The sequence below is a fragment of the Lepidochelys kempii genome, chromosome 3 (genome assembly GCF_965140265.1).
Source record: "Lepidochelys kempii isolate rLepKem1 chromosome 3, rLepKem1.hap2, whole genome shotgun sequence".
In the NCBI taxonomy this organism is placed as follows: Eukaryota; Metazoa; Chordata; order Testudines; family Cheloniidae; genus Lepidochelys; species Lepidochelys kempii.
In genome coordinates this window covers 150,644,158-150,669,842 of record NC_133258.1, presented here as the reverse complement: position 1 = coordinate 150,669,842, position 25,685 = coordinate 150,644,158, and the positions used below count along the sequence as shown (strand labels likewise).

At 43.3% G+C, this 25,685-nt stretch overlaps 1 protein-coding gene across 1 annotated transcript in view; it reads right to left on the bottom strand.

Annotated features, from left to right (window-relative positions):
* Window positions 1-25,685, bottom strand: part of DNAH8 (dynein axonemal heavy chain 8) — a 577,606-nt gene that overhangs the window by 156,417 nt on the left and 395,504 nt on the right. The window contains exons 51-55 of the mRNA XM_073338555.1: window positions 22,191-22,432; window positions 21,952-22,092; window positions 19,008-19,245; window positions 17,103-17,245; window positions 5,450-5,584 (exon numbers count right to left, since the gene is read on the bottom strand). Coding sequence (XP_073194656.1) covers window positions 5,450-5,584; window positions 17,103-17,245; window positions 19,008-19,245; window positions 21,952-22,092; window positions 22,191-22,432 — 899 coding nt within the window. The remainder of the gene's footprint in view (window positions 1-5,449; window positions 5,585-17,102; window positions 17,246-19,007; window positions 19,246-21,951; window positions 22,093-22,190; window positions 22,433-25,685) is intronic.

The following is a 25,685-nucleotide window of genomic DNA, read 5'->3' as shown; positions in this document are numbered from 1 at the left end:
GTCCACCATATTAGTGAATACTTGACCTTTGGCGGCATAGTTAGTAGTCTGTTTAGTCTGTGCACGTTTGGTTTGCAGATGGTGGCCAACCAACCTTGTAGGCACTGCATGTACAGGCGTGCGTTCTTGACAACAAAAGTACATGCAGCCATGTGGTCTAGAAGTTGCAGGCAGTCAGCGGCTGTCACCCATGGGCTGATCCTCAACTGGCCAACAAGATTCTTTATGGTGTAGAGTCTGACAGTAGAGATGCGAACCCCATTATCAAGTCTAGGTGTGTGCCTATGAATTCCAGTTGTTGGGTTGGATGTAGTTGTTTATATTCATTTGCAGATCAAGATTCTGGAAGCAGTCAATAGTCATCTGCATGAATAGGATGGCTTTTTCGTAGGTGTGTGACTTCAGCAGGCAATCATCCAGGTACAGAAAGATTATTATCCCTTTTTTTCCTGAGATGTGCCGTTACCACCGCAAGAACCTTTGAGAAGACCTGGGGTGCTTTGAGAGGCCAAAGGGTAAAACCTTGTACTGGTAATGGTCTGAGCCCAGGGCAAATCTGAGAAAGCATCTGCGGACAGGGTGCATAGTGATGTGAAAATAAGGGTCTTGCATGTCGAGGGCTGAAAACCAATCTCCCAGCTCCAGCACTGGAATTATTGCTGTTAGGGCAACCATCTTGAATTGTTGCTTCTTGACGAACATGTTTAGTCGCCTGAGGCCAAGAATGGGTCGCCAGCTCCCACTTTTGTTTTGTATCAAAAATAGTGGGAGTAAAACCCCTTCCCTCTGTGCTGAGCTGGCATTGTCTCCACAGCACCTAATTGCAGAAAATGTTGAACCTCTTGTCAGAGGTCGTGAGAGGGGTCCCTGAAGAGGGATAGGGGTGGGTGGGGGGTATGGACAGGAAGGGGATTGTATAGCCAGAGCGGATGACTTCTAGGGCCCATCCGTCTGCAGTGATAGCTACCCAGTTGGCACAGAATGGGAGCAGAGAGTGCCCAAAGGGGTGGATGGTTTATATGAGTGCTAGAGTAGGTGGGAGGTCTTTGTAGCGGGGTGGTCACCCACTCCTGCCTTAAAAGGCTTAAAACAGCCCGGGGAGAGGACTGTGGCAGAGAAGGAAAAGCGGGGCTGACTGGGGAGCGTACGAAGGTACCTGAGGTGAAGCAGGGCTGGGGAAGGCCAGAGGAGCTGGGAGGCTCCAGACTGGAAAAGCCCCAGGCTGCAGGCCTGGCAGACGACCTAAGACAGGGTACTGGGGTTGCAACAGTGCAGCCCAAGGATAGGCGGAGGCAGCAGGTCCAAACCCACCCTGCCTATGATGACTGGCTTATACAGACTGCCGTCAGCCCCAGGGAAAGGGGGCTAGATGGTGACTGGCAGTAGCCCATAGGCTGAGGCAAGATGGGGATAGAGGTTGGGGGGTTCCCCGAGGAGGGTAGACCCAGATCTGTGGGGTATTGCCTGGAGGGGAAACACCCCAGGTAAAAGGGCACCGGAGTCTGGGAGGGACACGGAGGCCAGCGACGGCAAGACACCGGCAGAGGGTGCTCCAGAGCTGGTAAAAAGGGCTATTTCCCAGAGAGCCAGCAGCAGGAACACAGGGGTGAGTCATTGCCCCGTGACAGTCTTCTATACCCTCGACCAAGGCTTCAAATCTGCTTATTAGGAGGAGGAGGTTGAGACGCTGCTGGTGTTGGGGGGTCGTGCCATTGAGATCTATTTCTCTGGCGTTGGTGCTGCTGATGGCCTTTGATGTTGTTGTGTGTGTGCCGGATATTGTGAGTGTTAATAAGGCTGATATCTGTATTGTCTCCTTCTTGTGGCAGGTGTGTGGATGCCCCGACACCTCAGTGTAGCACGTGAGTCTTTCATGGTGTGCAGCACTTCATTAGTTTTGGCTGCAAACAGCTTCTCGCCATTGAAAGGGAGATCTTCTGTGGCGTTCTGTATCTCCCGTGGGAATGAGGATGAGCTCAACCATAAGGTTCGATGCATGACCACTGACTTAGCGGTGGAGCTTGTGGCTGTATCAGCAGTAATCAAATGTGGCCTGGAGAGCCGTACGAGATATCATCTGCCCCTCAGAGACCACAGCTTTGAATTGTTGTTGTTTTTCTTCAGGAATGTCATTAATAATTCCATGACTTTTCCATAGTTCCTGTGCTCATACTTGGCTAATACAGTCGCATAGACTGCACTCTAACTTGTAACATGGAAAACGAGTAAACTTTGTGGCCGAATAAGTCCATCCTCTTACTGTCCTTATCTGATGCAGTGGACCAAAAATGTTGCTGTTTGTTTCATTGATTGGTCACTTCAACTACCAGTGAGTTGGGTGCTGGGTGTGTAAAAAGGAATTTGAATCCTTTAGAAGGGACATAGTATTTACGGTCAGCTCTCTTGCACATTGGGGGTATCATGGCTGGGGTCTGCCATATGGCCTTGGTGGGTTCCAGGATAGCCCCATTGATTGGCAATGCAATCTTGGAAGAAGCAAAGGTTTATAAAATGTCGGTTTGCTTGTGTTAAGTCTCTGGCACCTTCCCAAGAGCGATTTTTAGCTTGTTAGTGACTCTTTTAAATAAATCTTGGAAATGTGTAAAATCATCTGCCGTTGTTGGTGGCAGCGGCATAATAGCCTCGTCTGGTGACCAAGATGAATTGTTATTGGGTAGAGAGGTGTTGGGTGCGACATCTTCTCCCTGTAGAAATGTAAGTTCCTCCTGTACAGCCATAGCAGTGTGTGAAGGTGGAGGAGAAGATTGAGCATCCTCCTTGTGTGGGCTGGGATGACTTCTGTAATGTCTTCTGTAAGAACCCCAGGGACTCCAATAGGGCATCATTGTCCCAGGAAGAATGAGCAGGACTGCTGAGCTCCGTCTCAGGCCGGGACGGTAGAGAGGGAACTGAGTCTGGCCTGCGCATGCGCTATTGAGGCACCGACAGCGTGCGAGGCAGGCACCACTCGTGCGCGGCCCGTACAGGCACTGCTGTAAAACTCTCTGAGCGAAGGCACAGGGATGCACCTTGACCTGGAGTGAAGCATCCACAGCAACATCTCTTGAAGAAGAAATACAATTACGCCTCTATAAAGCAAAGGCTTTTTAAATTAGGGAATTATTTGGGAACCCATGTAGCGTCTTCTTCCCAAAGGATGTCTATGCAGAGGAATGGAAACTTACTTCGCAGAGTTTGATATATGCATTTTCTGAAGATAATGATGCCACTCTACACATTTACCCTGAGGCTCACACATTTTTATTTCCAGCGCATTAGACTAGGGGGTGCCTGGATTCCCTTTGGAACATTTCCCAGATGTCTAGTAAGCCAAATGACACAGGATTTTAGCATCTTGCTTGCAGCAACTTTGAGGCCCAAAGGCCCTGCCATTTTGGACTGAATAAGAAACAGGTTATGATCAGCATGTGTACTCTGTATGCTTGAGATATATCTTTAGAGCTCTACAAACTTTCAGTTATGCCCCAGTCTTTCCAAAAGATGCTTGGGAATTGGATAAAATGACAGGAGAACTATTTTCCAAGAAGCATAGCAAGAAGAATTTACTTTGAGCCAAAAGGATTTTTAGATGCATAAGGATAAACTTTTCCTCATTAGAAGTGCAACATGAGTTTTTATTTAGATAGAAGTATTAATTCTGAAACCTGCCTTTTGGAGGGGATGTCAGCTAGAAAAAGAGGCCACAGTCTTGTCTAATCTGGCCATTCTGATGAATCTTGACACCTGTGAATATTCAATTGAGAAGTCCAATGTGCCTGGACACAGAATGCTGCTAATCTTGGTATATGTACCACTTAGGGATTTTCCCAGAAAGGAGGAAGAGCAGTAAGGAGACCCTTCACCTCTTTGAGATTCTGCACCCCTGGCTGAGTGAGGGTCCTTGAGACTGAGAACCAGTTAGGCATAATTCCTATTATACTGCTGCCTGAAATCTGAGCCACTTTTTCTGGCAAAGCAGGGGTCCATGAGCTGAGAACCTGAGGCAGGACTTCCCAGAAATAACAGCCTTCTCTACATACCCAGACAGACTGCAGGGCCACAGAGCCTGATACAGAGTACCGTGAAAGTATCCTATATGCATTCCTTCAGTATGGGAAAGTAAAGAAGAAAAGATCTAAACCCTGACTTTTATACCATTTTCTCATTAAAGTTATGAGTTAGGTCTTTAAAAGAGAGTGCTTAATTTTGGCTTTTCTGGGACCAGAGCCCATGGAGTTTGCAAGACTGACCCCTGGAGCAGGCTGTTTGGCATCCCCTTCCATTCAAGAACCCTTCGAAGGGGAATCCTTGCTCCTATTTGAGGCTTTCCACCATGGTGTCACTGCTTTGAGCACGGAGACAGCAGCACCAGCTAACTAATTCAGCTCTGGCAGTTGCCCTGGCAGTGCAGGTGTCAGTGGCTTGCCTAGCATTTGCCCTCTTGAGCACCTAAAATGCTCCCTGCAGTACCTGTTGAACTTGATTTTATGCTTCCATAGTTTATCAGCAGCTATGGTTGGGAACAAAGGGAGTCTGCTAGAGCAGTGCTGCACCAGAGGACCCAGAAGATTTGAGTCTCAATGCTCTAATGATTCCTCAACTGAGGAAAAGGAGAGAAGAGCTAGAGGCTGAAGTTAGATCATTACTGTAAAAAAATTAATGAAATATAAAGTTAGAAAACAAAGTGGTTGGGAGAAACAAAACCATTAAGTTTTTCTATAGGATTTTCTAGTGGTCTGTGGGTCTTAGTCCTGGAGCCCCTAGTGAAAACAGCAAATGGTTTCAGAGTTCCACAGCAAAGAAGCACAGCCCATTCATGAAGAATGAAGAAACCTGTGCAGCAGAATTATCAATTTACTGTAAAAGTGATTTGGTGTGGAATTGTCCAAAGTGCCTAAGGGCTTGTCTACAGTACTGTGCAGGGTCACTCTAAGATACGCAACTTCGGCTACATGAATAGTGTAGCTGAAGTCAACATACTTAGATCTACTTACCACGGTGTCTTCACTGCGGTAAGTCGACAGCTGACACTCTCCTGTTGACTCCACTTGCGCTCCTCGTTCTGGTGGAGTACCGGAGTCAACGGGAGAGCACTCAATGGTCGATTTATCGCGTCTATACTAGACACGATAAATCGAACCCCGCTGGATAGACTGCTGCCCGCCGATGCAGCAAGTACTGTAGACAAGCCCTAAGTGATTTAGGAGAACAAGACCCATTGACTTTCATAGATTCCAAGGACAGAAGGGACCGTTGTGATCATGTAGTCTGACCTCCTATGTAACACAGGCCAAGAAACTTCCCCAAAATAATTCCTACAGCATAAGTCATTCCTAAATCATTTAGGAGCGTCTGAAAATCCTAGCCTTTATCATCAGAACTTTGAAGTACATTTTAAATATTTATACAAAAAAAATACACTAGTACTGTGTAAGATCTATGATCTTACCTGAAACATAAATGGTTCTGTGGCAGAGGAAAAGTTTAAACTTTTTGACAAATGTTCTTCAGGATCATATTTTTTCAAATAACCTTTAATCATTACAGTCTTTGCAGTTCCCTGTTCTCCTGTGAGCAAAACTGCCTGTAATAAAAATTTTAGAAAGACAGATATTATAAAACTGCTAATTAAATGACTTACTGTATAGAAAATTATTTTAAAGCAAAGGATATTTAAAAACAATAAACTTCGGTATTGATTTATTACTGTAATTAAGCTGGCGGCCTGTCTGTGCTACTGTATGAATTGACAAACTATTAGGTTTCTGTCCCTTCTGGTTTCCCTGACACAAATTAACTACTGAAGTTCGGCTGTTAGAGGGAAGGAATGAAGGGAAAAGGGTACTGGAGAAAGTTTTACAAATGTTATCCAGTAGTCTCAGTTTATCCCATTTTTCTGATACGATCATTGCCAAAGTCTCCTTAAAATGGGCAGTTCAACCTCCAAGAAATGGCTGTGGGGAGGACAGCACTGGATTAGTCAAAGCAGTCAGGGCCAGCCTTGGGGAAAATGGCACCCTGGGCAAACTTATATGTTGACACCTCTAGCCCCCATGGGTGCCCCCATGGCTCCCTACCCTCCATCTCCGCTGTCCTCCAAAAGTTCCTCAGGTGCCCTACCCCACACAACACCTCTGGCCCTGCTGCCTCCTCCCAGTGCTTAATTTATATTGAAAGAGTTGCAGGAGCTCAGCCCCAGCACAAATTAAGCACTGCCTGGGCAGCCACCCACCTCTGAAGGCAACGCCACCACCAGCAGCAGCGTAGCAGTAAGGGTAGCATGGTATATGATGTATTGCCACTCTTATTTCTACACTGTTGCTGCGGCTTGTGATGCCTGGTGCTCAGCCTGCAGTTCAAGGCAGGCTCTGTGCTGTCACATGAGGGCTGCATCTTGCCAGAACCCATGGCCATCCTGCAGCCCTCTGGGAACTCTTGGCTCACCAGGAGCACCATTTCAGATTTGGTGGGGGGCACAACTTTAACCTGAAAACTAGACTTTTTTGCAGATAATAATTTAGAAATTAGCTGACAGGAGCACTGCATCTAAGTCCTATATAAAGAAAGAAAACATATATCGAAACACCAATTAAAGCCCTATATTAAGTTTATATGTAAGTTTAGAACAAGCAAGAGATAATACAGCAAAATATTCCCAATCCCAAACCTTGAGGTATCAATTCTGGAGCTTTAACATAGATATCAGAAACACAAGTTTGATACTTTGTACACTATATTTAGGAGAAATAAATAAAATCTGCTTAATTTCAGTAACAATCTGTGTTACTCCCACTTTATTTTAGTCAATTGTTTTTCACTCCACTAAAAATGTATTTACTTAATTTTAACATATGCATTTAAGGTTTTATTTTCTCTTTTATTAAGAACAGGAATTTATTTATCTAATTATTTTGGCATTTATGTTTATTGATCACAATCATGTGTGTGACTCACTAACATTTGACTCCATCATTAATATTAGTATCAGACTTGGAATCACATTTATTTTTGTACGAATATTAAGTTATTTTACAGATATAACTAAAAATAATATTTTAAAATAAGCGTCCTTCATCTGCACAGTGTCTAAAATTATGTGTTTAGCTAATATTTTTTAAACTGGCATTGCTAAGGTGAGTACAAGCAAAATTTACATTCTAAAAGGATACTATTATTTGATTGTACCGCTTTAAGTAATGAATGACAAAGTACAATATGGCAATAAAAGTAATAATGATAATTACTACAGCAAGTACAGGTAAGGCATTTTAGAACTCACTACTCAAAGAATTAAATTTATGCATAAGCAAGAAATAAAATTATGAAATACACAGACCAGTCAAAACACTAAAATATCAATACTGTAATCCTTAATGAACTTTGAAAGAATAAAATTACAGAGATTATAAATCCCTTGTGCATTTCAACAGGAAGTACCAAGAAGTAACAACAACAACAACGTCTGTGTGTGTGTGAGGGACAGTGCGTGTGTGTTGAGGGAGTGTGACGTTATTGACTTGAACTGGGACCATATAGAACATTGTTGCAACCAAGGTCCTGAAGTGGCACCAAATCTTGTATAAAGGGGGTCAAATAAGGTATCTAAGACAGGTTATGGTTTGCTGGTTAGGATTATGCTATCTGTTTGCATGTATCATTTTTGTATTTAAAGATATAAGTATTGGCTCTATACTGTCTGTATTCCAAACTTATGCTATGATTCTGGGTGACACCCCAGACAAGTTGGTGTCAGCTCTGCCTAGCCTGCTTGATGGCCCATTAAGGACCATCAGCTATACATGTGACCACTGAGAGAAGGCAGACATGCCTTGTGACTCAGCAAGATATGCAGGGACCTGCCTATGGACAGACCTCTTAGATTTTTCCAGGCCATGTGATGGACAGCTTGTCTTTGGAACAAAGAAAGAAAGACCACATGGCAAGAGAATATAAAAAGCTGCTGCAGCTCCTCCATCTTGTCTTCAATCCCACTTCTTATCTCTTGAGGAACTTTGCTACACTGAAGCTTTGAACGAAGGACTGAATGACCCATCCCAGCTATGGATGTACTCCAGAGACTTGATTTGAACCTGCAGTTTATTCTATCACTGCTGCAAGTCTGAACCAAGAACTTTGTCATTACTGTATGTAATTGATTCCATTTAACCAATTCTAGCTCTCATCTATATTTTTTTCCTTTTATGAATAAACCTTTAGATGGTAGACTCCAAAGGATTGGCAACAGCGTGATTTGTGGGTAAGATCTGATTTGTATATTGACCTAGGTCTGGGGCTTGGTCCTTTGGGATCAAGAGAACCTTTTTTCTTTTACTGGGGTATTGGTTTTCATAACCATTTGTCCCCATAACGATTGGCACTGGTGGGGATACTGGGAAACTGGAGTGTCTAAGGGAATTGCTTGTGTGACTTGTGGTTAGCTCGTGGGGTAAAATCAAAGTCTTCTCTGTTTGGCTGGTTTGGTTTGGTTTGCCTTGGTGTGCACAGAAGCCCCAGCCTTGGGCTGTAACTGCCCTGCTTTAAGCAATTTGTCCTGAATTGGCACTCGCAGTCGGGGTCCACCAGAACCAGCCTCGTTACAGGGAGTGTGTGTGTATGTGTGTGTGTGACACAGAGAGTGTGTTGGGGGGAGTGTGTGTGTGTGTGTGAGAGAGTATGTTGGAGAAGCGTGTGTGTGAGAATGTGTGTTGGGGGAGTGTGTGTGCACGTGTGTGTGTGAGAGTGTATGTGTGTGTTAGGGGGAGTGTGTGTGAGAGAAAGTGTGTACATTGGGGCAGGAGTGTGTGTGTGTGTGTTGGGGGGAATGTGAGTGTATCTGAGTGTGTCAGTGCACTGTCTCTTTAAGCAGAACATTCAGGAGCCTCAACAGCAGTGGTGACAGCACCCACTGCCAACCCCGAGGCAACAGCACAGACATGCTCCTCCTGACCCCCACCACAGCTCAGCAGAGACCAAGTACATGGGTGGGGACAGAGGGACACCCCAACATCAGTGCCTCCACCCCTGGCTTTGCACAGCAAATAGGAGGCAAGCTCCAGGTCTCGAGTAGCTTGGCCAGGGGCAGCTCCATGGGCTTCAGAGAAGCTATCTGGCTGGTCCAGCTGACCCTCCACCCCCTGCAGCTCGGTCCATCTGCCCTCTCCAGACACTGATAAGAAACAATAACCTTAATGTTAGCTAGTGAACTATGTCCAGTAGGGCTCATCAGGCCCATAAACTTGTAGACATAAAAATAAATGTTGTCCCTTGGCTATGACTACTGAACTCATAGCAGGGATGTAAAATTGTGGGAGCTGCTGCTAGAAGAAAGGAAATTATTGTACAATAAATTTTCCATTCTGAAGCCCAACATTTCCCACAAGTCTGTTGTGTGTGGGATATAGCAAACAGTGAAATGTAAGTACAGAGGAACCAAAAAAACAGACTGAGATAAAGAATTCTCCACCTGAAAGTAAATGCCTGAAGAACAAGTTATTTTTTGATCACAGTATACAGCTCCTTCCTTCAGAAGAATGCCCCTGCAGAGAATATTAAATCCACCTTATAAGGTTTAATAAAGGTTTTGATAGAAGCCATCTTGCTGCCATGAAAATTTCCTTAGTTGAAGCACATGCTCTTTCTGTTCATGATGTGGCTAGAAATTTAGTACAATAGGCTCTGATTCCTTCAGGAATATGTTTCACATTATTTGAATGAGCCAGAGATAGCGTGGATGCCTGAAGACCTTGGCACTTCTGGTGAAAAGGAACAAACAAGAAGCACAATCTTCTTCTTAAGCTGGTGCACTTGAGGTAGATCTTCAGTGCTCTACATACATTCAGATTATGCCATTGCTCTACAGTAGCATACTGTGGATTTGGACAGAATAGTGGGCAAATAACTGCTGGTCATGCCTGGACAGAGGAATTCACTTTTGGTAAGAAAGATTCTGTAGTCCTTAGAACCTGCATATACAGAGCTGCTAACTCCATAAGCCATCTAATGGATGTGCCAAGAGACAGGTTTTGACAGATAAATAGAGTGGTGTAACTCTTAACAGTTCAAAGTAATAGGTGATTACGGTTTTTTGCACCAGTGATAGATCCCACTTAAGAAAGACTGACTAGACCTTTGGCCAGACTAACCTGGTTGCTCTGAGAAATCTTGAGATTTGAAGATTTTCAGATAAGGAACCAGAGGACTCTGAATATAAGACACTGCTGTGGCTGACACCTGACATGCTCTGGTGCTGGGCCAAAGTCCCTTGTCTATACCATACTGAAGAAAATCAGGAATTGCTAGAATTCCAGGGATTGTTGAGGTTTCTGATTTTGTTTAGTTTTTGACAACATAAGATCAACCTTGACCAACCAGAGTAGTAGGACTTAAGCGCTGAAGTTTGTCTGAAGGCCAATAGAGTCCCAGTCACTTTGGAGGATAACCGCAGTATAATTATTGCTTCCCTCCCAATAGCCATGCTGCCAGTTGGAAATGGCCTGGATTTGGATGGAGAATGGGACCTTGGTGAAGGATGTCCAGTCTCACTGGCAGATGCACTGGAGATTCCAGTGCCAAGTCTACTAGATTAGAAAAACACGGTCTCCTCAGCTAGTGTGGAGCCAGAACTATCACCTTTGCTTGCTTTTGCCTTATCTTCTCAATCACTTTCCCTAGAAGTGGAAGAGGTGGAAATGTGTAGAGCAAGTCCTTTGGCCACCTGTGTACATCTGTGCTTAGTGACTTGATAACTGTTTTTCTGCTCAAGTATTGTGCCAGCTTTCTGCTCTTCCAACTTGTAAATAGAATGAGTGCCAGGAGGCTGAATTTCTGTGAGATCAGATTGAAGACTTCCTAATTTAAATACCATTCTGAGTTGTTGACTAAGCATGTGCTAAACTAGTCTGCATTCAGATTTCCTTCATGTGTATTGCTCTTATGGTAGCCAGGTTCCCCTCTGCCCATTCTATTATCTCCCTCACTTCCAAGTGCAGGACTGAGCTCTGAGTTCCTCCTTGGTCGTTGATGTATGCCATTGTCATGATATTTTCTGACTGGAGCAGAATGTGATCCTCCCGAAGGTGGCTTTGGAACCTCTGGAGGACTTTCTTTATCACTTTGAAGTTGAAGAAGTGGATGCTCTTGTTCCTGTCTCTGGAGGTCCACGTGCTCTGCATTCTGTTGTGTTGAATAACTTACAAAGTGTTGTGGTATATTCTCCATCAGTGGCAATTTTTAAATCAAGATTGGATGTTTTTTGAAAAGATATGCCCTAGTTCAAACAGGAATTATTCTGAAGACATCCTATGGCCTCTGTTATGCAAGAGGTCAGATTAGATGATTACAGTGTTCCTTCTGACATTAAAATCTATAAATCCTGTGGGAGGCTTCCACCTTTCTAACTGTTGTGTCCTTGTGAAAATTCCCTTCCAATGGGATTAGAATATTCTTCATAAATGATACCAATGTAGCATCTACATTGGATAGTTCTGTGATGTCATTTGTTGTCTCTTGCATTTTATAAAATCCAAATGCATGTCTAATTATATGCTTATTTTCTCAGCCATTTAAAGAATTGTCTCTCTCAAGCACAGACAAGTGGTCATCCAGTCATCCATCTCAAGCAATTCTGTGTGGAACCACTCACCAGAACACATGCAAGATTGGGTGCTGATTCCAAACCAGGTACTCAAATCTCTGAGTTTGACAATCCCAGGGAATATCCACAGGGGTCTTTCTATCTGCCCTCCAGATCATGAAGTACATACAACAGATGCCAACCTGCTGTGCTAGGGGGCATATCTGGGACACAACACAACAGCGGAACAACTAGCACCAGACCCATTGCCAGCACTGAACCCAGTACTTGCAACCCCAACACCAGAGGGCCCCACTGAACCTGAACCGGCAGCAGCCCATAACCCAACACAAGAGCCTCAGCCGGAGCCTGAACCCCAACATAGTGCACCAGCGGAGAGCGGTTCACAGTCAACGGAAACAGCCCCATCCCCTACATTGCTTCCAGAGGGACTAAGCCTCGGTCCACAATCCAATGAGGAACTGATGTCTCCAGCATCAAGGGAACAGTTCCAGACCGAACAGGAAGCAGATGAAAGCATCCAGAGAGCTTGGATGGTGGCACGGAGCAACCCACCGCCTCTCAGCTCTTCTAATCGATCCAGGTTTGTTGTAGAAAGAGGACTTTTATACAAGGAAACTCTTTCTGGTGGACACCAGGAAGACTGGCATCCTCAGAGACAGTTGGTAATTCCAACTAAGTACCGGGCCAAGCTCTTGAGCTTAGCCCATGATCATCCTAGTGGCCATGCTGCGGTGAACAGGACCAAACACCATTTGGAGAGGTCACTCCACTGGGAGGGAATGGGCAAGGATGTTTCTACCTATGTCCGGTATTGTGAGGTATGCCAAAGAGTGGGAAAACCCCAAGACCAGGTCAAAGCCCCTCTCCAGCCACTCCCCATCATTGAAGTTCCATTTCAGTGAGTAGCTGTGGATATTCTGGGTCCTTTTCCAAAAAAGACACCAGGGCTAAAAGTGTGTGCCAGGCACTAGCAGACATTTTTGCCAGGGTAGGTTGGCCCTCCAACATCCTCACAGATGCAGGAACTAATTTCCTGGCAGGAACTATGGAAAGCCTTTGGGAAGCTCATGGGGTGAATCACTTGGTTGCCACCCCTTACCATCATCAAACAAATGGCCTGGTGGAGAAATTTAATGGGACTTTGGGAGCCATGATACGTAAATTCGTATATGAGCACTCCTTATGATTGAGACCTAGTGTTGCAGCAGTTGCTCTTTGCCTACAGAGCTGTACCACACCCCAGTTTAGGGTTTTCCCCATTTGAACTTGTATATGGCCGTGAGGTTAAGGGGCCATTACAGTTGGTGAAGCAGCAATGGGAGGGATTTACACCTTCTCCAGGAACTAACATTCTGGACTTTGTAACCAACCTACAAAACACCCTCCGAACCTCTCTAGCCCTTGCTAAAGAAAACCTACAGGATGCTCAAAAAGAACAAAAAGCCTGTTATGATAAACATGCCAGAGAGCGTTCCTTCAAAGTAGGGGACCAGGTCATGGTCTTAAAGGTGCTCCAGGCCCATAAAATGAAAGCGTCATGGGAAGGGCCATTCACGGTCCAAGAGCGCCTGGGAGCTGTTAATTATCTCATAGCATTCCCCACCTCCAACCGAAAGCCTAAGGTGTACCATATTAATTCTCTAAAGCCCTTTTATTCCAGAGAATTCAAGGTTTGTCAGTTTACAGCCCAGGGAGGAGATGACCCTGAGTGGCCTGAAGGTGTCTACTACGAAGGGAAAAGTGCTGGTGGCGTGGAAGAGGTGAACCTCTCCATGACCCTTGGGTGTATACAGTGACAGCAGATCAAGGAGCTGTGCATTAGCTACGTGCTGACATTCTCAGCCACTCCAGGACTGACTGAATGGGCATACCACTCCATTGACACAGGCAATGCTCACCCAATTAAAGTCCAACCTTACTGGGTGTCTCCTCAAGCTAAAACTGCTATAGAATGGGAGATCCAGGATACGCTGGGTGTAATCCGCCCCTCTGGAAGTGCATGGGCATCTCCAGTGGTTCTAGTTCCCAAACCAGATGGGGAGATACGTTTTTGCATGTACTACCGTAAGCTAAATGCTGTAACTTGCCCAGACAACTATCCAATGCCACGCACAGATGAACTATTAGAGAAACTGGGACGGGCCCAGTTCATCTCTACCTTGGACTTAACCAAGGGGTACTGGCAGGTACCGCTAGATAAATCCGCCAAGGAAAGGTCAGCCTTCACCACACATGTCGGGCTGTATGAATTTAATGTACTCCCTTTCGGGCTACGGAATGCACCCGCCACCTTCCAAAGACTTGTAGATGGTCTCCTAGCGGGATTAGGAGAATATGCAGTCGCCTACCTTGACGATGTGGCCATATTTTCGGATTCCTGGGCAGAACACGTGGAACATCTACAAAAAGTCTTCGAGCGCATAAGGGAGGCAGGACTAACTGTTAAGGCTAAGAAGTGTCAAATAGGCCTAAACAGAGTGAGTTACCTTGGACACCAGGTCGGTCAAGGAACTATCAACCCCCTACAGGCCAAAGTGGATGCTATCCAAAAGTGGCTTGTCCCAAAGTCAAAGAAACAGGTTCAATCCTTCTTAGGCTTGGCTGGTTATTACAGACGATTTGTACCGCAATACAGCCAAATTGCCGCCCCACTGACAGACCTAACCAAAAAGAAACAGCCAAATGCCGTTCAGTGGACTGAAGAGTGTCAGAAGGCCTTTAACCAGCTTAAAGAGACACTCATGTCTGACCCTGTACTAAGGGCCCCAGACTTTGACAAACCGTTCCTAGTAACAACAGATGCGTCCGAGCATGGTGTGGGAGCAGTTTTAATGCAAAAGGACCAGATCAAGAATTCCACCCTGAGGTGTTTCTCAGCAAGAAGCTGTCTGAGAGGGAAAGCAACTGCTCAGTCAGTGAAAAAGAATGTTACGCTGTTATCTTCGCTCTGAAAAAGCTACGCCCATATGTTTGGGGATGGCATTTCCACCTGCAAACCGACCACGCTGCGTTACAGTGGCTTCATACCGCCATGGAAAATAAGAAAAAACTTATTTGGTGGAGTTTAGCTCTCCAAGATTTTGATTTCGACATCCAACACATCTCAGGAGCTTCTAACAAAATGGCTGATGCACTCTCCCGTGAAAGTTTCCCAGAATCAACTGGTTAAATTCGTCCTTGAGATGTGGAAAATATTGTTAGTCTTTATATACTTGGTAGTATTTTTAGAGGTGCATGTGTCTTATTAACTCTGTTTTTTCCTAGAGCTCCAGGAAGAAATCACAGCCAGCGTTTCACCCTATCTGTGATTTGGGGAGGCGTGTCATAAATATAAAGGGAAGGGTAAACACCTTTAAAATCCCTCCTGGCCAGAGGAAAAACCCTTTCACCTGTAAAGGGTTAAGAAGCTAGGATAACCTCGCTGGCACCTGGCCAAAATGACCAATGAGGAGACAAGATACTTTCAAAAGCTGGAGGGGGGGAGAAACAAAGGCTCTTTCTGTCTGTGTGATGCTTTTGCCTGGGACAGAACAGGAATGGAGTCTTAGAACTTAGTAAGTAATCTAGCTAGATATGCGTTAGATTCTGTTTTCTTTAAATGGCTGAGAAAATAAGTCTGTACTGAAAGGAATGTAGATTCCTGTTTTTGTGTCTTTTTGTAACTTAAGGTTTTGCCTAGAGGCATTCTCTATGTTTTTAATCTAATTACCCTGTAAGGTATTTACCATCCTGATTTTACAGAGGTGATTCTTTTTACTTTTTCTTCTATTAAAATTCTTCTTTTAAGAATCTGATTGTTCTTTCATTGTTCTTAAGATTCAAGGGTTTGGGTCTGTGTTCACCTATGCAAATTGGTGAGGATTTTTTATCAAACCTTCCCCAGGAAAGGGGGTGCAGGATTTTGGCCACCTGTGTGTGTGGAAGGATTTTGGGGGGAAAGACATTTCCAAACAGGCTCTTTCCCAGTTATATACAGGTTAGACGTTTGGTGGTGGCAGCAATAAAGTCCAAGGGCAAAAGGTAAAATAGTTTGTACCTTGGGGAAGTTTTAACCTAAGCTGGTAAAAGTAAGCTTAGGAGGTTTTCATGCAGGTCCCCACATCTGTACCCTACAGTTCAGAGTGGGGAAGGAACCTTGACAGCTCTCTTCCAGGTGTGACACCTCCTCTTGCGGTCTCTCCTCTCATTGTCCTCTCTGTCACTATGTGGCCCCTTTCTCACTCCAGGAGCTGCAACCCTCCGGGCAGGTTACCATGGCGTTTCCCCTTCCAAGATGTAGAATCTCACTGTCCAGGCACTGCCACTCTGTCAGTGGCTGGTAGGAGTACACAGGCCCACACACTTCTCCAGGTTCCAACCCAGAGACCCTACAACATGCAGCCAAGGTCTGCTCAGTCCCCAGCTTTGCTGCTCTCTCCCTGGCTGCTTCCTATCTACCTCCCACAGGCTTTCTTCTCCATCTTTCTCTCTCCTGGGAACACTCTATCCTCAGGGCCATGCTCCCAGGGTTCTAACTCTTTCCCTAGGTTCCCTCCTTTCCTCTCTAATGCACAGACAATGACTGCAGATTTCCACACTGCCCCCATTTCTGTTGCCAGCTTCCTGGCTTTATATTAGCCCAGCCCACACCTGTTTAGATGAGCTTCATCTTCCAATTAGGGGTTGCTTTTCTGCCCTAAGCCACTCATGTGTGGCATATTATCCTAACTGGCCCTTTCTCAGCTTCCTTAACCCTTACAGGGCTGATGTGGAGTGAACAACCCATCACAGTGGCATTGGATCAATGCCTGGTTTATCTTTTTGTTATGAACTGCATGTACTATTATTGCAAACCCTCAGAGTGTACGATAAGTGCATTTTACACATTGAAATTAAATAAACCATATTACTACTCCAAATATTTATTTATTTCTAGGTGTAGTTCAAGGTATTGATTTTGCTCTTGAAAGTTTTTTCTGGTTTAGATTGTTACTAAATGAGAAGCATTCTCTTCCTTTGTACTTTCATGACAGTTGGGATCAGCTATTGCTTTCCCATTGAAAGAACTTCATATAACCAAAGGTGGTGGTAAGGTGTTTTCAGCAGATGTCCCTTGACTCTGAAATCCACCTTCCCAATTCATCTAAGAGAGCACTAGTCTGTTGATACTGAGAAACTGATGGTAAAATCTCCTTTAGCCTTTTTCCTGAGAGGAAAAAATGGCAGGGATTATTTGGATTATATTTAACATTTTTTTTTGTGTGTGTATGACTAATTCTATTGATCTTTTACATAATGAGCTTTATTTTAAGTGTTTTATGTGGACGAAGAGACGCTTGTGAGTGGCAAATTTGTAGATAATGAAAATAATGTAAATACAATTAAATAAATGTACAACCTGACCAAATCTGAGTAGAGACAGAGAATATAAAGACGGATTATCACATCCCTGTTTTATGACAGGAAGCCTCTTTATGTTACGCCATATATATTAGCTTTGCAATTAAATAAGAAATAGTGTACTTACTTTGTGTTGCTTAGCAATTGTTTCTACCAAAAACTGAGTTCTGACATTGTCTACATTTGGAACCAGAATAGATGCATAATCTGGGATACTTTCTGTTGGATAAACGTATTCCTGAACTCTTTTATTCCAATGTTGCCAGTCACCTAAAGAGAGCAACAAATGGAGAATATAGTACCTAATAATACTCTGTCTGCATTTAGTAGCTCCACTAGTCAAAATATTGTGTTTTCTCCCCTCTGCAGTAGACCCAAAGACAGCTCAGCAGCAGGTAGTTCAGTAGCAGAAGGAGCTGTCTGAGGAGTGAAGTTGTCAGACTCAAAGAGAAGCCTTTAACTTCTGTGCCTCCTACCAAGAGAATAAGGAAATGCAGGGTATGTAGGAAGGCTTCAAATTTATTCCATGTCTCTGCCACAAACCAAAAGGAGATGGTGAGCTAACCAACTCTTTCTTGGTGCAGCAACTTGAAGCTATGATTGGAGAAAGGAATAACTTTTAAAATGCTACATTTTTAAATGTGTTCCCTACACTGTTGGAATGGGAGTTTGCAGCTGGGGTTGGCTAGCTTCTTGGTTCTTTGATATTTCTATTTGTTGCCAATAGACAGAGCCTCACATCGCCCAACTGGTCTAAGATCTGATAAAATATTTTCTGGTTGAGGAATCATTCCAACAGATCTACTGTTTGTCTACTTAACCAATTGGACCTCATGTTCAGGTTTCCTTTTGTATTTTTATGAAGGTGTTAATGGCTGCCATCAAGAGGATCTTTCAGCTAGAAGGTCACAACCCCCCTTAAAAGCTGATGGGTGTGATAACCACCCTCCTTCAGGCTCAATGGATGGAGCAATTATATGCCCCTTTACTAGAGGTGGATTAAGATTTATTGGGGCCCTATGCACAAAGAACATTTGGGCCCTCCACATCCCCCCTGTCATGGGGCCCCACCCTCTCTGCCTCCCCTTTCCACCATGGCCCTGCCTCCTGGCCTGTCCAAAAGCTGGGTGGTGGTAAGGAGCTGCCCAGGAAGCCCAGCACACTTTCAGAAGCCCTGCGCCATCCACCTGCCATGAGTGGTGCGCCATAGGGAGCATTTGTCCCTCACATGGTCCTCACAAAAGCAAATCAAGCCGCTTTAATGCCTTTCTGTAACAGGGAAAACAGCCCTATGCGTTCCACACTGCTGGAAATACCTGGTGGATTTACCTACTAAATACTATGACCAATTAACCTAACTATACTACACTAAATACTATCTATAACTATGTATGCTACAGGAATTTTGAAATGCTAGTTAATCAAAGCAAATGCTATGGGTGGGCTTCAACTCTTGCCATGGGGGTGAAGGAATTGAGAGGGAGTGGGTGGACATACCCCTTTTATACTCTCATCTCAGTGCATGAGGAAGTGGCATATGCATTGCCTAGTAGTACTACTAGCAAAAGTCTTTGACTCGAATGCATTGGGTGCACATACACCTACAGTGGAATGTATATGTGCACAATAAGTCAAAGGAGAACCAATACTGTTTATTTTAGAAAAAATGTAAAAGATAAAGTAAAATTAATCTAACAGAAATAACATGCTCAAAAATTACCTATGCTGTAGACTAATTAAGGTACCTCAATAGAAAGAATCCATGAAAACTAAATTAAAAACAAGAGGTATAAAAAATTATTACTAATCCAGAAAAGACCTCAACTCCTCCCCACTGTATACCTCCACATACATAACTTGCATTCAGATTCCATAAGATTAGTGTTCCAATAGGGTCTTAGCAAGAAAGGAAAGCTCTGACCATGTGACCAAATAATATGTAATTATAGAGTACTTTTATATTTTGAACCAACCTTATTTATTTGAAAATGTCATTAATTATCAAAAAGAATGTCAATGTGTTTTCTCTTACCATAATCAGTAACATGAAACTCATACATTGTTTGATTGGTGTTTTTAGGGATTTCTGGCAAATCTAATTTGCTATCATTTGCTCGAATGAAGGCTTCCAGTTTATCCCTGCTATCCAACTCCAGAAGAGCACCTAAACTCCACATTAATCCAAAAGCAAACAATTTATGAAGATGTGCTGGAGATGAAATACCGCCTTCTTCCTTTGAGGGAATCAAACCCTCCAAAAGATTAATAGACTGGAAATATACAAAAAACAGCATTAAGAAAATATGACAGTCAATTTTTAGCTTCATATATATTCAGACATTAAAAACTCATTTTGAAAACCAGTCAAGGTTGCTAAAGGACAATGTCAAACTCAAAATTATAACAAGGAAATACAGAGTAAAGCTATATATATAACCATGGGTAAAATTTTCAAAGGAACCTAAGTGACTTAGGAGCCCAAGTCTCATTTTCAAAAGTGACTGTCTCCCTGTAAATCAATCAGCTAGATTTTTAAAGGTATTTATGGGGATTAAATTCACAAAGAAATCTTGTCACCTAACTTTTAGGTGACTAGAGAAACACTGGGATTCACAAAGCTTGTGTCAAGGTTCCTCCCCCACTCTGAACTCTAGGGTACAGATGTGGGGACCTGCATGAAAACCTCCTAAGCTTACTTTTAGCAGCTTGGGTTAAAACTTCCCCAGGGTACAAATTAATTTTATCCTTTGTCCTTGGAATAACCACTGCCACCACCAAACTCTAACTGGGTTTACTGGGAAACATAGTTTGGACACGCCTTTCCCCCCAAAATCCTCCCAACCCTTGCACCCCACTTCCTGGGAAAGGTTTGGTAAAAATCCTCACCAATTTGCATAGGTGACCACAGACCCAAACCCTTGGATCTGAGAACAATGAAAAAGCATTCAGTTTTCTTACAAGAAGACTTTTAATAGACATAGAAGTAAATAGGAGTAAAGGAATCACCCCTGTAAAATCAGGATGGTAGATATCTTACAGGGTAATTAGATTCAAAACATAGAGAATCCCTCTAGGCAAAACCTTAAGTTACAAAAAAGACACATAGACAGAAATAGTTATTCTATTCAGCACAATTCTTTTCTCAGCCATTTAAAGAAATCATAATCTAACGCATACCTAGCTAGATTACTTACTAAAAGTTCTAAGACTCCATTCCTGGTCTATCCCCGGCAAAAGCAGCATACAGACAGACACACAGACCCTTTGTTTCTCTCCCTCCTCCCAGCTTTTGAAAGTATCTTGTCTCCTCATTGGTCATTTTGGTCAGGTGCCAGCGAGGTTACCTTTAGCTTCTTAACCCTTTACAGGTGAGAGGATTTTTCCTCTGGCCAGGAGGGATTTTAAAGGGGTTTACCCTTCCCTTTATATTTATGACAGCTTGAGTTTGGCACCTAGGCTCCCTATACAATGTATGAGGAGAGACAGGCATCTCCGAATAGGATTCACAAAAGCCAGCATGCTATGCAGCTCCACGCCTAAGACAGGGTGTGCTAAGCCTCACCCTTCTCTTGGAGATGGGTACCTAAGGTCAGGCTGCAGAAAGGCACCTCCTCTGCTTGGGATGCTCAGCAGTAAACCCTGTTCTGGCTTTAGGCACCTACCCCATTTCAGCAAGAAGCCCAGGCAGATGGCGAGGAGGAGGTGGTAGTGATGCCCATCTAATAACTTTTAACCCAGTGATTAGAGTACTCAGCGGGGATGTGAGAGATCCTTTGTCCAAGTCCCCCCTCTACCTGAGGGGCAGAAGAGAATTAAACTAGGATCTGCTTCATTTGAGGTGAGTGCCCTAACTATTGTGCTATAGGATATTCTGATATAGGGCTCCCCCATTCTTTTCTGTTGAAGCTGTTCCACTGTGGATACATAATAAAAGAATTATTGGCCCATACAACCTATCCTGAAAAACAATCCCTCACTCTCACAGATCTTGGGAGACAGAGCACTCCGCACTGACAGACACCCCCCCAACCTGAAGCAAATACTCACCAGCAACCACACACCACACAACAAAAACACGAACCCAGGAACCTATCCTTGCAACAAAGCCCGATGCCAACTATGTCCACATATTTATTCAAGTGACACCATCATAGGACCTAATCACATTAATTACGCCATCAGGGGCTCATTCACCTGCACGTCTACCAATGTGATATATGCCATCAAGTGCCAGCAATGCCCCTCTGCCATGTACATTGGCCAAACCAGACAGTCTCTACACAAAAGAATAAACGGACACAAATCTGACATCAGGAACCATAACATTCAAAAACCGGTAGGAGAACACTTCAACCTCTCTGGCCACTCAGTAACAGACTTAAAGGTGACAATTTTGCAACAGAAAAGCTTCAAAAACAGACTCCATCGAGAAACTGCTGAGCTTGAATTAATATGCCAACTAGATACCATTAACTTGGGTTTGAATAGAGAATGGGAGTGGCTGGGTCATTACACATATTGAATCTATTTCCTTAAGTTAAGTATCCTCACACCTTCTTGTCAACTGTCTAAATGGGCCATCTTGAGTATCTCTACAAAATTTTTTTTCTCCTGCTGACAATCGCTCATCTTAATTAATTAGCCTCTTACTCCAGCTTTTCATATTCTCTGTATGTGTATATATATATATCTTCTTACTATATGTTCCATTCTTTGCATCCAATGAAGTGGGCTGTATCCCACGAAAGCTTATGCTCAAATAAATGTGTTAGTCTCTAAGGTGCCACAAGTACTCCTGGCCCATCATTATCATCTAGCCATTTTGTGTAAGCTCACTATATGTTCCATTCTTTGCATCCGATGAAGTGAGCTGTAGCTCACGAAAGCTCATGCTCAAATAAATTGGTTAGTCTCTAAGGTGCCACAAGTACTCCTTTTCTTTTTGAAAATAATTTAGATGGCAATATCTGTTCTACCTGCATAATGTAGTTACATTCTAAAAGCTCCATTTTTGGATTAAGGTTTAGTTTCATGTATGTATATGCTGCTTCAAAGATTCTGTCATATAAATTCTGTAAAATATCAGCTTCTTGAGGTGTACGTTTCTTTAGCCATGCCTGCAAAATAAAATAAAAAAACATAAAATTTGTCTACATACAAAGTACAACAAAATAAAATTAATAAGTAATACCCTTCCCCTCCGTCTTAACCTTACTTGTAAAATTGGTCTCCAGTTGAGGGCTGAAGAACTGATGTAGACCATGCCCATTCTAGAAACTGTTGCAGGAGAGGCATTCTCAATGTTGTGAACCTCAAATAACAGTTTACACGTAGGAGACATAGGAATTCTATCACCATTAGCTAGAGTCAGAGTCTTGTTATCATCCAAAACAGAATTTAGATTCTCAATCCAAATTGCATCCACAGGACCATCTAAAATCAGAAAGATATTCTCACCTGGAAACAATCAAAACAGAAATAATTCACATTTTTACATCAAAATGGGAACAAAATATATTCAAAGGAGGATATTTTAAATAGCTAAGCTATATGTATAAAAGGAGTTACTTACCTATAGTAAAGTTATTTACCTATACAGTAACTGGAATTCTTTGTGATGTGCTGTCCATATGCATATTCCACTTATGATGTGCAGGCACTGTTGATCAGTCTTTTGGCCAGCAGTACCTGTTATGGCCACACATATATGCCGAGGGTCCTCATGCCCCACACCAAGGGCATAAAAGAACAGAATGGGTCAATCACCACACAGTTTCCTTTCTGCTGCAGAATCCTAGTGATACAGAACTCCAAGGTAAAGGGAATAGAAGGCAGGTCATGGAATATCGATATGGTCATCACAACTTGAAAAACTCCAGTTACCCAGGTAAGTAACTTTCCTTTCTTTTCTGAGTGATTGTCCATATGCATATTCTACTTATGGTGAGGCTCAGAGTCTTAGGAGAATAGGGATTGTAACAGTCTTACCAAATGCAGCATCTGATCTGGAGGTTTCAGTGATTGCATAATGCATCGTAAATGTATGAATAAAACCTCAGGTGACTGCTTTACGTATGTGCATACTCAAAATATTCCTCACAGATGCTGCTGAGACTGCCTGAGGGCTGGTGGAGTGAGTTCTGAGAGAAGCAGGAGGTTCCACTTTGGCCACTTCAAAACAGGTTCTCACACAGTGAGATAGGTAAATTTCTTACTTAGTCATTTTATTTCTACTCGCAATGTCTGCCACAATTGTGATACATACGGGCTAGTCTCCTCCTGTCTACATTTTCCAGAGGCAATTCAAAGCTGTAGCACAGCTAATGCCAGCCATGCCCCTTCTCCAGCCTGCTGCCAGATGATTCGTTCCAAAGCTGTGTAAAACCGACAGACTATGATTAGTAACATTAATTTCAATGAGAACTATGTACAGTAAGCTATGGACTAAAGCAAAACTATCAAAATTAAATACTGTCCCTAGGAAGCCAGGCAGGGAGGGTAGAATTGGGAAAGAAAATTAGGAAATTTACCATTCTGCAGCCCAACATCTCCCATAATTTTGATATGTATGAGAAGTAGCGAGCAGTGAAAAGAAGTAGGGAGGGATAAGAAAAACGGAATGAGACAGGAAAGACCCCCAGAGTTAATTGCCTAAAATGGCAATGCTATTACTAGACCACTACCTGCAGCATCCTCCTGCCAAAGGAGGCCTCTGCAGAGGACAAAATGTCCACTGTACAGTGTGTAATAAAGATATAAACCAACAACCATGTTGCTGCCCCGCAGGTCTTTGTGGTGGAAGCATAAGCTCTTTCTTCCCACAAAGTGTCCACGGATCTTGTGAAGTGTGCCTTGATGCTGTCTGGAACAAGAGCATCTGACACATTCTATGACTCTATGGTGCATGGCTTGATCCATTTAGCTACCAATAGCTTAGATAACCTGAGCCCTTGGCACTTCAGATGAAAGTGGCCAAACAAGAAGATCAATATTCTGATCACTTAGGTGCACTTGATATAGATCTTTAGTGCTCTTCAAACTTCTAAAGTGTGCCACAGCTTTTCTGTCAGGTGCTATGGCTTTGGACAGAATGAAGGGAGGACGACTCCTGTGAGGCATGGAAAGGTGAATTCATCTTAGGCAAGGACAATTCTGGGATTTTTAGCATCACCTTGTCATCATGGAACACACAGTGGGATTCCTGCATGGATAAAACTGCCAGTTCAGAAACTCATCTAGCAGGTGTGAGGGCGACCAGTAAACAGTTTTTGATGGATAGGTAGAATGGAGATATTGATGTCAGAGGCTTAAAATGGTGTGTGGTTAGGGCTTTTAACAGCAATGGTAGGTCCCACCTAGGAAAGATAGATCTAACCACAGGTTTAGTTAGTCTGACTGGTCTGAGACATCTGGATACCTCAAGGTTCTCTGTCAAGGAACCAGAAGGATCCTGCAAATAGGATACTACTGGTGCTATGAAGCTGGGCTGAATATCCTGGTCTATGCCTTCCCTGAAGAAAGTCCAAAAAAAAAAGTGGAATAGCAGGATCCTTAGCAATTTTGTTGTGTTCTTGATTCCATTAGTTAACTTAGTCCAGATGGAGGAGTAGGCCTCACGTTGACCTTTGGTATGACTGTGAGTTTCAGGGAGAAGAGTACTAGTGGAGGTACACACAGAAGCATATCCAGATGATGCTTGATGGTAACATACCATAACCAGCCCTGCATACACCAAAGATGTAGTCTGTGTGTGCTCTTACAACTTGCATATCTGCTTATTCGTTTACCTTTCCCAGAGGTTTCACATTCTTCTCTGTTCACATCCTGGAAGGATAAATGCAGCAGGACAGCTATCTCAGGTGAGGATTTAGAATGCTGGTACTTGCTTTTAGGCTTGTCCTTTACAACTTACTCAGGATTATGCAACATTTTTGCACCAGGTTTCAAACATTTCTGGAGGGAAAAAACTTTTGCTTCATATTTTTTATTGGTCTGCTCAGAGCCTGAATCTGAGAGCTCCCCTTCCTCAGTGGAGGAGGAAGTGTTTGAGTCAGAAGACTCTTAGGTTATTTTATTTTGGCCATATAGGGTCAGACCAATGATCCATCTTGCCCAGTATCCTGTCTTTCAACAGTAGCCATTGCCAGGTGCTTCAGAGGGAATGAACAGAACCGGCAATCATCGAGTGATCCATTCTGTATCCTCCAGTCCCAGTTTCTGGCATTCAGGGGCTAGGGATACCCAGAGCATGGGGTTGCATCCCTGATCAGCTTGACTAATAGCCATTGATGGACCTATCCTCCAGAAACTTATCTAATTCTTTTATGAACCCCGTTATAGTTTTGGCCTTTATAGCATCACCTGGCAATGAGTTCTTCAGGTTGACTATGCATTGTATGAAGAAGTACTTCTTTTTGTTTGTTGTAAACTGCTGCCTATTAATTTAATTGGTTGACCCCTAGTTCTTGTGTTATGTGAAAGAGTAAATGACAGTTTCTTATTCACTTTCTCCACACAATTCATGATTTTATAGACCTCTATCATATCCCCTCTTAGTCATCTTTTTTCCAAACTGAAAAGTCCCAGTGTTTTTCATCTCTCCTCATATGGAATCTGTTCCAGACCCTTAATCATTTTATTGCCCTTCTCTGTATCTTTTTAAATTCTAATATATCTTTTTTGAGATGGGGTGACTAGAACTGCATGCAGT